Here is a 15,074-nt window from a genome sequence, read left to right on the forward strand (position 1 = left end):
CATTACATTCTTCTGTTTGTGCCTTGAACATGACATTATCTTTTTGCTGGCATAGGGCTACAAATTGACACGCATTTGAAAACAGACATTTTGACGGTATATCATTTTATTAACGTGTACAGTAAAAACGGCTTCATGTGAACACGGGGTGTGTATTTTCCGCCCACCTCACCATCCCTGGCGCTAATTGGTTCCTTTGTCTGTCAATCAAATGAGGTGACAAAGGTGTTGTTTAGATGCCTTTGACAGGTATGATGTCGCCAACAAGGGGCCACGGCGACCCACAACGGATGACATGTCTATTTTGTTCCGTGTGTAGTTTTTAGGAAATGAAATGCTGCTTAGATTTGAAAGCAACCGTCGACATCTAGCTAACGTAACACCGGACTGTAAAGGACTGAAGCCCATGGATGTAGCATAGCAGCCTGCTAGCCAACCACTGAGAAAGGTAGCCATTGTTTGAGTTGTTGGCTAACATGGCAACGAAAGCTAACAGCAGCTAGACGGGATTCACTGCCGTGTTATTGCAGAAGATACTGGTAAGCAGGTTTTAATAATACAGTACCAACGTTAACCAATGTTTTAAACTGTTTAGTGAAAATTGGGAGGTATAATTATTACTGCTTGTGTGACCTTTCTTTGCTAACGTTAGCCGGATTGCGGCGACTTCCAACTCCATTCAGCTCCGTTGTCAGGCAACTAGCTAGCTTAATGGCTAGCTAACGTTAACCTATTTAGTCTCTTTTCGCCGACGTGGCCTTTGGCTTCTAATGTGGTGGGGCGGCCAACCACCGTTGTATAAAAGGTTAAATGTAGTCAGAGGCAATCTCAGATTTTATGCAGATTGAATCTGCATAACGTCATAGCGTCGCCTGTAACATGACGACCTAACCTAACCTTTCTTCAGGGACTGGCCTGTTTTGACAACCCTTAATTCTCTAAATGGGTTCACCTCAGGCCTCGTATGCTAAAATTATAGAGCCAACAATCAGAGAGACAGTTCATCTTTAGTGTTGTAAGTTACGCCTATGTGGGCATAAGTGGTTAACAGTTACTTGAGCTCCTGTCAGGCCCCAGTGAAGTGGAATATCTCATTTCATCACAGTGTGGAATATAGCCTATGGTCTAGCTTGTGTACAACTGTACTCCAAAACACAAAGGGACAAGCTCAAATATAACATAAATAGCTAATCAGTCTCATCAGTCCCAACCCAGAAAATATATATAATAGTTCCAAGGAGAAAAACTTAAGTTAACTAGATTACTTACATTTAAGTAATGGAAGGACACATTTAAACTAAAGTGTTGTGGGTTATATGATATAACATTATTTCAAATGTTGAATTCAGCTTGCTTCTTTTTTCAGAATAAATAAAAGCATGATTGGACTAACCTGCCTCTCGCATTCAATTTTGTAAGATGTTGGTGAGTCAAGTGATCTGTCAGAGGCTGCGGTCAGGCACAGGACACTTCATACCACTGATAGGCTTATGTAACACACCTGATCCTCTTGAATTTTGGCCAAGGCCTTATATGCTTCACTGAATTTTTCATGAGAGGATTGTGCATGTCTGCTGCCACTGATACATGCCCTTGTCCTAAAATAATTGCTCCTCCATGTATTACAAGACAGTTTCAGTCTTGTGGACAGTTGTTTTTTTATTACATATGAGCATATTTTTGTCTATTACCACTGGTCCATCCGAATTGCGTTACCTACAAAACTACCTCATCGTGTGCATAGCTCAGTCTTTAACATTATGTTATTCATTTTGTCAGTGCCCCACATGGGCGTGCAGTGTTTCCCATTTATACAATTATAAATAAATATATATATATATATATATATATATACACACACACACACACACACGTCTATGCAAAAAAAATGCAGTTGCATACATGGATTTATTGAAAAGTCTGTCAAAATGGTGCATTCATGTACAATCAAAAATGACTTGGCTATCAGAGGTTAGGTTTTGAATGCTATGTGAATTCTGAGCCGACTTCCAAAGCGTAGATTATCACAAATAAATTCCTCGACCTGTGGGAAGCTAGTTTGCAGGGAATGGTTAAACTAATCAAACCTTCTAAAAAGTTCTGATAATCATGCAGTGCTTTTGTTTCTACTCACAGCTGTGGTCATCCTGCATGATGTGTGACGGTCATGAGGCTAGTGAGCAGTGCCTGTCCCTCTCTCCCTCATCTTGGGCCAGCCCTCCCATTTAACCATATCCCCGAAGTCTCTCTCCCATCCTGCCAAGATGACCGACAGGAAGGAGCCACCCTTCTTTAATGACGACAGTGTGGGAGCTTTTCACTATAAGCTCCCTTTCTATGACACTATGGAGCTCTTCATAGAGACCCTGACAGGGACCTGTTTTGAGCTGCGTGTGTTGCCCTTTGAGGCTGTCATTTCAGTCAAGGCAAAGATCCAGAGGCTGGAAGGTACAAAGCACACCAATGTGTAGTTTGCATGTTTTAGCCTACTGGGAATAGTGTCCATACTTTATAAGTCAAGGTATTGCACTGATTGAGCCAGCAAGCTGTATCAATTTTTCGATAGACTGGGAAGATGAGAAGTAATTTGTTTGACCATTTTGTATGGTCTTTTCAGTCTCTTGCCAGGTCAGTTTTTCAGTCATGTGTGCTGCTCTGTGGAGTCAGTTTTGCACAACTGTATCTTCTCAAAGTTTTAAGTTGTTTGTGCTGTTGACTTGGATCAGAACTACTTACCACACTTAATGTAACATTGTGGGAAAAACAATAGATGCAAACAAAAGAAATGGGCAGAAAACTCATGGTTACACTCTAAATTAAGAGCACTTAGACTTATTGTCACTATACATCTTGACCAGTGTTAGGTCTGTCAGTTTTTATTTGTAATTCAAGCTATTGTGTGCTGGTAAAAAAAACAACATTTAGGACCTTTCATATCGTTTCCAGTTTTGGTCAGAAAGGCCTCTCTGTGCTCTGTGTGTGAGGAGGTGTGACAGCCAGGCCAAATGTGTTTGTGATGGAGAAAACCACTCTGCAATGAAAGGACCAATGCTCACTCACTAACACTGGCTCACCTCCAGCGCCGGGTCAGCCAGTTCACTCATTGTGGGCACAGAGAGCTTCCTGACTACACATACACTCCATCTCATTTCAAGGAGTAGCTCTAGAGAGCATCTGTATTCATTAGGCTGTCATCCTTCAACTGGAGTCTTATTATTTTAGTCTAATTTGCAATATTGGATACATTTGTAGACATATAGTAGTCCAACCAACCTCATGTATTTGACAGTTTTAGCTGTAAGATAAGCTGTCTTTATGGTGAGATAACACTAGCACATCTAGTTTTAGTTGTGCCACTAAAAGTTTTTTTTTATGATTTACCCTTTTTCAGCAATTAACATAGTTCTGGCTTTAGGGGGCAGACATGAATCATCTTTAGTGGTGTTTGGATGCTTCTTTTGGCAGCATTCCCAACTTGCCTGTCGGTCAGATTAGTGAACTTAGTATATGAAATATGAACAGGTCTTTGTCAATTTTGCTTGTTAAAGGTATCCCTGTTGCCCAGCAACACCTTATCTGGAACAATCTGGAGTTGGATGATGAACATTGTCTACATGACTATGGGTAAATATATTCCTGCTGAACCTTTCTGTCCTACAGAGCACTGACACCGAGGCAAAATCACAAAGAAAACAAGACCAATTACTAGCAATATGTTTGAAATCACCTTGTGTACATTAAGAGTAATTTGCATGTGCACTTTTAAAGCCTTCCTGCTGCGGTGGTAACTCCGTCTTAATTCAGTTCAACAAATCGTAAATGAGCCAGAGATGTAGACAGGATGCAGATGAGACCAGTGGCATACTGGTCCTATTTAGAGAGCTTGCCCCTCCACTCTTGCCAGTTCACGAGATGCAGACCTCACCCTCCAGTCCTCTGCTGACTGCAGATGGTGGTATATATTGTTATGAATGCTTGTCACTTAATTCTCCACATGAACAGCGTCTGGTGCTATCTTGCTAGACTTGCCTAACACCGTGCAGCATGCTTTGAAGTTTTAGAATCAGAGGGGCAGAGTAAGGCAATGAAACATCTGCTCATCAGAAACAAATGTTCCAGAGGAATTCCCAGTTGTGTACTTAAGTTCATCTGGAAATCATCCTGAACCTTGGAGTGCTGTTTACTTTATATCAGAGCATCTCCCCTCTGCCTCTGAAGTAAAGCATATTACCCTAGAAGTAAAGATGTTGCCAATTGTTATTTTCTTCTCTCCCATTACAATAACATACACTGGGGAATAGGTTACAATACTCTTCACTTATTCTGCTGTATTGATCATCGGTCTGTTTGTGTTTGCAGCATTGCAGAGGGCTGCACTTTGAAACTGGTCTTAGCTATGAGGGGAGGCCCAATTAACACCAGGAGAGGTAAGGAAAAGTCCAACGAACTGAAAAGTCACATGGCAGCTGGACATCTGTTGTTTTCCATTATATCAAAAGATTTTTCATAAATTCTCTAACACATTTGGGAATTTAAATCGTTTTAACCACAGAACCCCCTCTCTTCTGTTGTCAGTAACCATGGAGGATCCTATCAAAGAGGTGACTGACCTGATGGAGAGCACAAAGGAGGAGGGTTGTGAGAAAAGCCTGGCCAACAAGCAGGTTACATTTGTGGTCTATCGTGAAAATGACCAGCTAAACTTCTTCCGAGTGGTCGACAGGGGAGATGGAACCCTGACCCCTCTGTCTGAATCTCTGAGGTTGGGATATTGTCATATTGTCCTTGTTGTTTTTAAGCACAAGTATAATATCATTGTATTATCAGTCCAAATACTAAACTATGCATATAAAAGGAATAGGGCCAGGGGTTATCTCACATTGTTCATCATTAAACATACAGTAACATATGAAATATAAACAGAGACTATTGCATTAGGTTCTGAGTACTCAGAATGGTACAAAAAAAGGCACAAATAGGAAAAAACAGGATAAATAACTAATTATACAGCTAGTGTGGAGTTGAGTAATAAACATTGATTATCCAGTGGTAGTCACCAGTCAGTGGTGTAGCACTGAGTTAAGTGAGCAGGACCACTGAAGAGACTGCTGACAGCTTTGTTAGATCATTAATCGGAAGAGTGTTTTTGCCTCTCATATTTTCCAGTGGTGGCTCGGTGTACAATGTGTGTGCAGAGGAGGAGGAGGATGGAGCGAGTTCTGCAGTTGAACAGCAAAGCCTTGAGAACTCCATCACCATGAACAAAATTAAGCTACTCAAAGCCAAGATGGAGGACATGAACCTCAACAAGAAGGTTGGAAGAAACTGAGATCACAAAAACCTATTAAAATTGTACTGCCTATCAGAGAGGGCAAATGTGGCCGCCACACATTATTTTCACACCATTTTGAATGTAGACATGCTATGGAAAACGGGAATTGTCCCCTTTCTGTGAAAGCTATTCTTCAAGCCATTTTTTTTTTTTCATGGTTGTATTTTTTTCAATCCCTAAAATAATGAAACCAAATAGAATCCTGCTTTTCATAATCATAGACTAAAAATGGTAGCCTGCAACCATTTTGCATAATGCAGATGTACTGCGTCAAACAATTTGCATATGTTTGTGAGAGGATAGATCTTTTCATGACATTAAACTGTACTGGCTCTTTAAAGATTTTTTTATGCTTATAATTAATTTATACAAGCAGCCTAAATCAAGAGAGGAGATAAGCACTATGATTTTATAATTTTACAGACTGGGGAAAAATACTGAAAATATACAGTATGTTTGAAAGGGTGCTGTGGTATAATCTAACGGTCTCTGTCTGTGTCTCTGTCCTCCAGCCGAAGAAGTTGGCAAAGGTAAAACCACGGCCCCCTGTCAGCCCACAACCCTGCGGTGGCTCTCTAGGACTTTCCAACACACGTCACCATCAACGCCTCTTTCGTTCGCACCCCCAGATCAACCAGCCGTGGCAATCAAATGCACAACTACCTCCAATCACAGATCATGAATCCATAGAACCTTCCCCGCCGTCTGCTGCTGCAACCTCTGCCCACTTTTCTGTCCCTAGACGACCCCCTCCCTCTTTCTCCTCGCCTTCTTGTTATATGCTTCAGGAGGAGGAGCCATGGGAGACATGCCCACCATTTGCAAAGATCCGGCCCCCTCCTAAAGTGTCCCGATTGGACGTTGGCAGCACCAGGTTGATGAGGGACTGTGTGTACCCTCAGCTCCCTCCGCTGTGTATCAGGGGGCCACCTGAAGCCACCTTTGACCCCACTGAGCCTGCAGGGGAGGCAGTCGGGCTGAGTTTATTAGAGGAAGCTCCTGGGCTGGTGGTGCCAGCACAACCTGGAGCTCCATTTGGGGAACTGTTAGACCCTCTGAGTCTGGATGTGTCCACACAGCCAGAGGGAGGTCGTCGGTCCCTCGAGGTTGGGGCTCAGCACCAGTTTCCGCTCTCCCCCTCCCCACTCAGTACCTGGACACTTGGGACAAGTGATACTTTCACCAGCAGAGGTCAGAGGACACAGAGCACACCATTTCATATCAGCCCCCCCTCTCCCTTGCCCGTTTCCACCTCATCACCCACTTCTACCAGGCCGCTGCCTCAGGCTTTTGATTCCACTCTCTCCTGTTTACTGCCCAACCTTCAAGCACAATCCTCAGCACAAGTGAAGCCAGCCAGGACATCCCCTCACCCCTCCACCACCTTGTCAACTCATCCACCACGCCTTTGTGGCGTTAAAGTGGAGTCACCTGGCAAAAGGCCAGAGCTTATCTCGAAGAGGGAAGCAAGAGGCATCACTAAGATGGCCAACCAAGCATCTAAGGAGCCAATGGGTACCCTAAACAACTCTGAACTCTTAGCGTCTCTCTCCACAAGGGCTGCAGATAGCAGCAACAGGAAGGATGGCTTTGGAGAGAGTCTGGGACTGGCATTGCCCCCTGCCACTGCCTCAGGACTGAGCAGCCTTGGCCCCCTGCTGCCATCCATCCCAACTAACCGGCTTCTTCAGGATGATCTGATAAGACAAATGTCACCTTTACACCGAGCAGCAGCCTCTTACATGGTGAGTACAGAGAGGTGTCAGTGTTTGCTGCTCAGATTGAATCTGTGGAATAGTTTTTAATCCTCAGTTTGTGTTTTATTCTCTGAATAATTTGAGTGTTTAAGTATTTGTACTGTTACAAGGCTACGCTAACCTGGGCTCGTAGAACAAAGCTTTCCAGGGTCCTTTGTCAGCGTCGGGACTCCGTTAGCCTGTTCTGTGTTGTAGTTCAGGTTTTAAAAGGTGTATTTATAAAAAGTTGTGTTGTGGGAAACAAGAAAACGTATTTTCAATAAAAGCAGTGTTTTCAATAAGAACCAGTTTTCCAAAATGTTTGTCTCCAGCGTGTGTGGTCTTTAGCGTCCGGCTGCTTCAGGCTCTCCGCCTCTGCTTGCTGAATCAAAATCCCCACACACCTGCAATGGCTGGGTTAAATCAGATCAACTACACCACGCCCCCTCATGTGATGTGTCAGTCTGACCCTGTCCATCAGCTAACCACGCCCACTTCTCTAAAGACACTACACTGATAGCATAACAGTACCTTTTTTTTTAAACGGTGTATTCTGTAAAGTGCACTCACTAAATATTAGTAATAATGACTACCGGAACTTATACTATGCTCATCCCAACCCACAAAGGTAGCATATGCTTAAAAGTAAAGGTGGGTGATGGGAAATTCTTTTTGATATAATTGTCACAGCAATGTCTTGATATGACAGTCACTGAATTGTTGAAGAAGATCTGAATCAGTTTAAACACAGTGACTCAGATTGCTTTATTTTTTTAGTAGACCAAAATAGATTTTTAAAAAACTGCATACATTGTACTGTCAAGTATTTATAATGTCATGTTGTGACAAATTTCACTCAATATCCAACTGATGAGTCATTTAGAGATGAAAATGGTCAGTCGTGATATGAGTTTTGCCCCGAGATGGGGTGATAATAGTATCTTCAAGCCCTAGAGCGAAAAAAGAGAGAAAAAAATACCCACACACAGCTTGTCAGTTTAAATATGTTATTAAAATGCTGTAGTTGGACTTCAATCAGACATTAACCCATATGTGACACGGTATACTGCATGTAAGGTTCAATTGATACAATGTGAAAATGTAATATATCAAAATGTATCAAGCAATATTCACTGCCTTGTAAATAAGGCATAATTTGATGCACAAGGAGAAATACAAATATTGTGATTCATGGAAAATAGCTAAGGTCCAAAAATAATCTTTGAGTCCATCTTGTAATGATCTCCCCTTCTGTTAGGAACATCAGTTCTTTCACAACCATATTAGTTTTCTCAGTGTCTTTTTGTTTACATAAACACCTGTGTATAATTCAAATGATATACACCTCCATTTTTGATGTTGTGTATGGTTCATTCCTAATGATACTTACTTTGTATTACTTCAACAGTAATAGTGACAACTTAAAGCTCTTTTCCAGCTCAACATTGAGTAAAACGTTTAGATTTTTCTCAGGAAAAAGCAGTGCTATTGTTGCATTGTTTTGCTCTAAAAATATGTCCTGTTGCTGTTGTTTTCGCAGGCCACCAACACTCTTGAATCAGCCGGGGGAGTCATGACTTCATTCGGGAGATTAGGTAAGGGAGACGCACAAAGAAAGTGTTGAGTTGTGGTGGTAGGGTTGCACATTTGAGTTGTGGACTTTACAGCCATCTGCTGTACCAGAGTGCATTGTAGCCAAATGGTTCTGAAGTAACGATGCAGGTCTTGAGAGGTGCAGTCGCATATAGAGAGGATGTTGTAATGTGAAATCCTTCAGTGCATGTTGTGTGAGCGCTACAACAAAGCACCGCAGTGGTTTTAAATATTCATTATTGCTATAACTGCAGAACAAACAACAGAAGGTGCCAGGCCTACACACAAGCACACTCACTTATTTATTTCATCCACTAATATGCTTAGGCTATTCATAAGGATAACTATATATCAAGTAGTGAGTCAAGGTACTTTTTTTTTTTCTTCTAATACTGGACATTTGTTCATCAGTGTTTCCCACAGGCTGAGCATGTATTGATGGTGTTCAAAGAATCGACACAACAACCCAACGACTGCACACAAATTACTTTTAAGTCAGTCTCTACTTTCAACTGCCTTTTCACACAGAAAGGAATACATAATATCTACAGAAATTATTTTGGTATTTGAGTGGGCTTCCAAAAGATATACCATCTATCAGAGCCACTAAGTATGCTGACTCTGGTGTTCATACCTCAATGGGTCATTAAAAATAGATTAATTTAGTCCCTTAAAAGATACATTTTAAACTCTTGGCAGTAATTACAGCTTTTGGTCTTTTTGGGGTTGCCTTTCCTCGCTTTACACACCTACACTTTTCTCTCATTCTTCCACATATTGTAGATACTCATAAGCAGTCAGAATACATGGGCATTCTTGGGAAAACTCAATATATATTTTCAGTGGGGTTCAAGACTGGACTCTGGATATAACTCCTTTCCTTGAGTGGCCTCTTCACTCTATTATTGCTCTGACTATGTTGTTGTCCTGATAAGTGCGTCATCCCTCCACTGAGATTTCCTGTGCTCTCTATTTTCTTTTGTTTCATTTATGGTTTCCTCAGTCAGGACATAGTCACGTCTGATAAGAAACCTCATAATGATGATGCATGATGGTCCGCTGGCTGTTTGCCAGTTGTACACTGTGGATATAATAGCATTTGGCATTCATGGCACCAGACCAAAGAGTCTTTTCCCTCATACTTTGACTTTTTGAAGTACAGCTTGATAAGTTGTTTTAGTGACTTATCTAGGGTAATAAAAAGGAAATGCATCTAAGATCAATCTGATCATAACAATCTGAATGCACACCTTATGTAAATGAGGCATTTCTGTATTTTGGTTTTGTTGCAAAAATGGGTTCTCACTGTGTCACAATTAGGTAATGTCTATGTCAAATCGGGATGTCCCTAACTGCTCTGCTAAATCCAGTTGGTAACTCTTTATTTTACAAATCTGTTTTTACCATAATAATTTCCCAGCGTTTTCCTGGAACAAACTGTATAATTTGGTACTAATTATAGAAAAAATAGAGACACTGTTGGATAGTTCCCATTAGTAAAGAAATGAAACGATTATTTACTTCGGTTTAAATAGAGCTATTTCAAGAAAGAAGTTTTTCCCTAGAATAACTACTACTTCATAACTTCCTTGGAAATTATTAGAAAAGTAAGACTTATTAAAAAAAATCATGTTTTGATTGGTCTGTAATGCAGATCTATTGTGCTCCTGGTACACCAGCTTTGACAAACATCTCAATTAGCTCCATTAAAACATTGGAACCTTTTCCTCGGTTATCAGTGACTGAACTGCAGAGCAACACAAACAAAAACACAACCAGGAGTTTAAATGAAGATCTCAACACTGACAGCAAGTGTGACACAAGCTGGGGCAACCTCTAGCTCACCCAGTAGAGTGTGCACCCCATGTAGGCTGAGTCCTTGGCAGCGGCCCGGGTTCAAATCTGACCCACAGCCCTTTGCTACATGTCGTCCCCCCTCTCTCTCCCCTTTCCTGTCTTCAAGCTATCCTGTCAATCAAAGGCCATTAAAAACCCCAAAAATTATCCAAAAAAAAAGTGTGACACAAGATGACATACTTTTAAGTTACAAAAAAGGTACCTTTGTCTCTCGTTGTACCATGTCCCTGCAGTGCTGCTGTGCACATATCAGAACAATCCTAATCCAACTCATTTAATACGGAGGGTATTTAATGAGATTAGGACTGGGAGCAAAGAAAACGTGATTTGGACAGCCCTTTATAAAATGTAATCAAATTCAAGTTAAGTGAACTAAACAAGAGAATGTGGGAAATGTGCTTGGCTCTGAATGCATTTGAAACCACTGTATTCAGTAAGGCTGCAGGTTAAAGTGCACAAAACAAATAACAATTCAATTCCACGCCCAGCTGCTTGACGGCGAGTTTCCTGTATCTTCATCACAGAGCTGTCAGTTTTATCTGTATGTTCCTGTATCCCCCACAGCTCACAAACCCTGCCGAGCTGCATGCTTCCACAGACACGATTATCACGGGTACAAGCTGACATAAGCCGGTGTTCCCTAACGTAGGAAATTAACATTTAGTTTTCTAAAATATTAACTAACATTATGACGGTTAATGGTAATGGTTCATATGAAGACATGACGTCACTAATTTACTACTGTTTACATGTAATTTAGTTGACTACAATCATTTTAAAATGTACACTTTATCATAAACCAAGGCCAACATAAGGCCGACGTAATGCATGGTATGAAAGCACTCTCCTCGTGCTCAGTGAAATGGCAATACGATAGAAACAAAACAAAGTAAAATGGTGAATACTGACAGGTTTTTAGAATTGCAGGGCAGTGAGACTTAAAAAAAAAACATATTGCATTTCTGGCCACACTCCAATGTTTGATTTCACAGCAGGTGTTTTGCCTTTTGACAGCTGGTGAAAATGGCTGCTTTGACATCATTGCTGGGGTTTGGTAAGAAGTACAACATGCCTGAAAGTACTGAATAGGGAGAAATGCAATGTTCCTCCCTTCAGACTGATCTCACTAAGTGGCGTATGTATGACACGGCAATTCGTATGCCATTTTTGCGTGTTATCAAGGCTCATAATCGTTGTTTAGCGTGTTTATCAACGCCGTTTGGCCTCTATTGACCTAAATTACATGTGAATCATCGCCGTAGCGAGTAGTATGAAAGGACAGAGGTTGGTTGGGGTGGCGGATAGGGTTGGGCATCGAGAACCGATTCCTACTTGGAATCGTTTCAAAAATTACAATTCCATCGGAATCGTTTCTTTATTGGAATCTTTGGAATCGTTTATAGGATTTGGTTTCAAATCCGATCATCACTTCCCAATTTAACATGCGCAAGTTTTGGTTTCCAAAGCGGCCAGGCACTTGTTGTGTTGCAGCCTTGGAGCTCAGTAAGCAGCGCTCTAGTCTGACTTTATTTTACATTGAAAAAGCGGTAAAACTGCAAACCACCATTGACTCAAAATAAAACTTTCCTTTATTTGTGAAAATAAGCATATGACCCGTTTAAACTCCACCCCTCAAAGAATCGGAATCAAGAATCGATAAGAACCGGAATCAAAAGGAAGAATCGGATTTGGAATCAGAATCGTTAAAATCAAAACGATGCCTAACCCTGGTGGCGGATGGGTAAAACACAGGACTATCACCCAGGAGAGCCGGGATCGTGGTGGTGGTGTTGTTTTTTTTTTTTTTTAATAAAGCCTTCCCCAATGTTCTTTTCCTAAACTCAACCGTTTATTGTTTTCCTAAGTGTGTGACGTTGGTCACCGTCGTGTTTTTGTCGTTTTTTAGTGTTACTAACTTGCTAAATGCGTACAGATAAAACGCCTATAGCTTCAGTATTTTTGTGATGGATCTTGCATGAGCACATTTCTGTCTGTGAAATGCTAAAGAAAGCACAAATTAAAGCAAAGTTTGTAAAATGTTCCTAAACATTTCCAGTTATGCTGTGTGCAGACATCAGGGACCCTTGGAATTGTATTTATTATTTACAGAAGAGAGCCAAGTTACGTGACTGGACTGTGTGTACATTATTACAAACTTTTTCACTACACGATCAGTAATTCCACACTGACTCCTGTAAAGTAAATATTTCTGTTTCTATTCTCAGGCACTCCAACATACCACCTACCTCCAGTCAAGCCTCCCACAGGCAGCAAGAAGAAGAGCTCAAAACATTGCTTCCTCTGTGGCAAGAAGACTGGCCTGGCCACCAGCTACGAGTGCAGGTACAACTGCCTCCAGCATTTCCACCTGCACTCACTCACCCACTCGCTGCCTGACTCTAAATCAAATCTCCCTCTATTTTTCGTTCTTGTCCTTGAAGCAGCCGTTTTAGTAGAAAGTGGTCTTTTCCTAGTTCATCATTTTGTCTCACAGCCATCTCTCCAGTGAAAACGCGTCTCTGTTATTAGCATTATGAAAGTTTCTCTTTACGACATCAGTCCGGATCGCTTCCCCCTCTCGGGCCTCGTCCTGGGCACACCCTGAATCTGATGCAACAGTATGTAACGTAGAGCTCCCGACTGTGTTCAAAAGACTAACTGTGATGTTTCTCTGATAAAATGAGTAATGTAATTTACTCAATATCAGTACTCATGAATGAAATAAATTGCAGAATGTAAGTAATAGAAATAGTGTTGCACATGAGGAGGCTTTCAGTCTATGAAAACCCTGCTATGGAGGAGTCCATTCATACTCAGAATAAGCAGAATAGCTGGATGATTGAGCAGATGATGTTTGCTGATGAAGAAAACAATGTTTTTATTTGCTGACTGTGAGGTATGTCAGGACACACACTATAAATATATAAAGTATTGTTTCTAGATCTTTGCATAAATACCAAAATAACTGTTTATCTAAATCTTTCAGGTGTGGTCACAACTTCTGTGCCACCCACCGCTACGCAGAGACACATGACTGCACTTTCGACTACAAGAGTGCCGGACGGAGATTTCTGCAAGAAACCAACCCTCTCATTAGTGCTCCCAAGCTGCCTAAGATCTAGACCCGACAACCCCTCTCCTCTTCATAGAGGAAGAACAACCTGAAGAACTACAGGTCACACCGACTAAATGGAAGAGAGTCTGCAAAATCATTTCTAGTAGAAAGAAGGAACTAATTCACCACTGTGTGCTTTTTTTATCAGCCAGGTTTGCTTAAAATTTTAATAAAATAGTCTGTAAATCCAAGTGTGAACAGACGAATAGACTGAAATGGCAAAGAACTAATGATCTCTAATTGACAATGTGAAGATGTTTATCATTTTTATCTGTTACCTTGTTCTTTTTCTATTGTGTAAAAAACAAAACAAAACAAAAAAACCGTTGCTTGTATGTAGGTCGTTTTTGCAAAATATATCTGCTGCACGTTTTAGTTTTGTCAGCCTTTTTTTTAAATTTTTTTTTAAAGATAGGACCGCTGATGACTTTTCATTCGACAAGTCTTTGACAGATGCACTTTAGAACTATCATATTTATACATTTGACTTTCCTTATTGTGGGGGGAAGGATACTTAAATTTCTGTTTGTGTTATGAAGTGTTTTAATTGTCGTCATCCAGATTGTTATATTCTTCACCTCTAAATGTCTTTCTTACATGGGCACATACATACCGACATCACTAACATTGAAATATTTCTTAAAAGAGAACAGGACACCCACTTATTGATGAAATACTTAATATTTATTATTAATAAATAGTACTTAAATTTAAGGTTTTAAAATAGCAAGTATGCAATGTGTGTTGGTGTGATTGTCAGTTGTAATCTGTAATCCTATCAAGTAAATGTTATTAGGATTGGGGGGAGGGGGTGTTTATGGTATTTATGTCTACAAGTAAGGTGGTTGCCATAAAAAAATCTTTTGTAAGTCTTTTTTTATTGCTCAGCTGTTGCAAAAACGTTAAATGCTGTTATAATATCTACAGGGGTTTGATCTAATAAAGTTTCTTTCCATACATACTGTACATCACTGACTCAACACCTGTTTTTTAACAGATAGCCCTGCTGTAATTTCTTTGCAGTGTTCTCAAGTCTTTCTGTTTTGGTTCCTTATTATTTACACATTGAATGTTTGAACTTTCCCACTGCTAGCTTTTAATAGTTTTCATACATGTATTGCTGTGAAGTGATGAGAAACTGTTTATCACCTTAGCAACAAGCTGAAATTATTTTTGCACCTGTTTAACATGTAGAACCCCCCCAATCTGATAGGACTGTCCACAGGTGGACATAGGCCTTATGCCAATGGTTCATTTGAAAATGCAGTTGACATATTAATAGTTTTGTAAGGGAGAGCACACGCAAAATACAAACTAATCCAGGAAAGTTGAGTGCATATAATGTTGCAATCAGTACATATGAGAACACTTTTTGTTTTCTTTGCTGGTGAGTCACTGAGTAGAAAGGTTCAAATGAGCAGTAGAGGCGTTGCTCATTAGA

At 40.6% G+C, this 15,074-nt stretch overlaps 1 protein-coding gene across 1 annotated transcript; it reads left to right on the forward strand.

Annotated features, from left to right (window-relative positions):
* The first annotated feature begins 192 nt into the window (after positions 1–192).
* Positions 193–14,599, forward strand: zfand4 (zinc finger, AN1-type domain 4). The gene is made up of 10 exons (XM_078273826.1): positions 193–539; positions 2,137–2,448; positions 3,549–3,624; positions 4,360–4,427; positions 4,576–4,762; positions 5,167–5,314; positions 5,845–7,077; positions 8,609–8,663; positions 12,744–12,861; positions 13,505–14,599. Exons 2-10 carry the CDS (start codon positions 2,265–2,267, stop codon positions 13,638–13,640), a joined length of 2,205 nt encoding a protein of 734 aa, XP_078129952.1. The 5' UTR covers positions 193–539; positions 2,137–2,264; the 3' UTR covers positions 13,641–14,599.
* Positions 14,600–15,074: the final 475 nt, after the last annotated feature.

Source organism: Sander vitreus, chromosome 17 (genome assembly GCF_031162955.1).
Source record: "Sander vitreus isolate 19-12246 chromosome 17, sanVit1, whole genome shotgun sequence".
Taxonomy (NCBI): domain Eukaryota; kingdom Metazoa; phylum Chordata; class Actinopteri; order Perciformes; family Percidae; genus Sander; species Sander vitreus.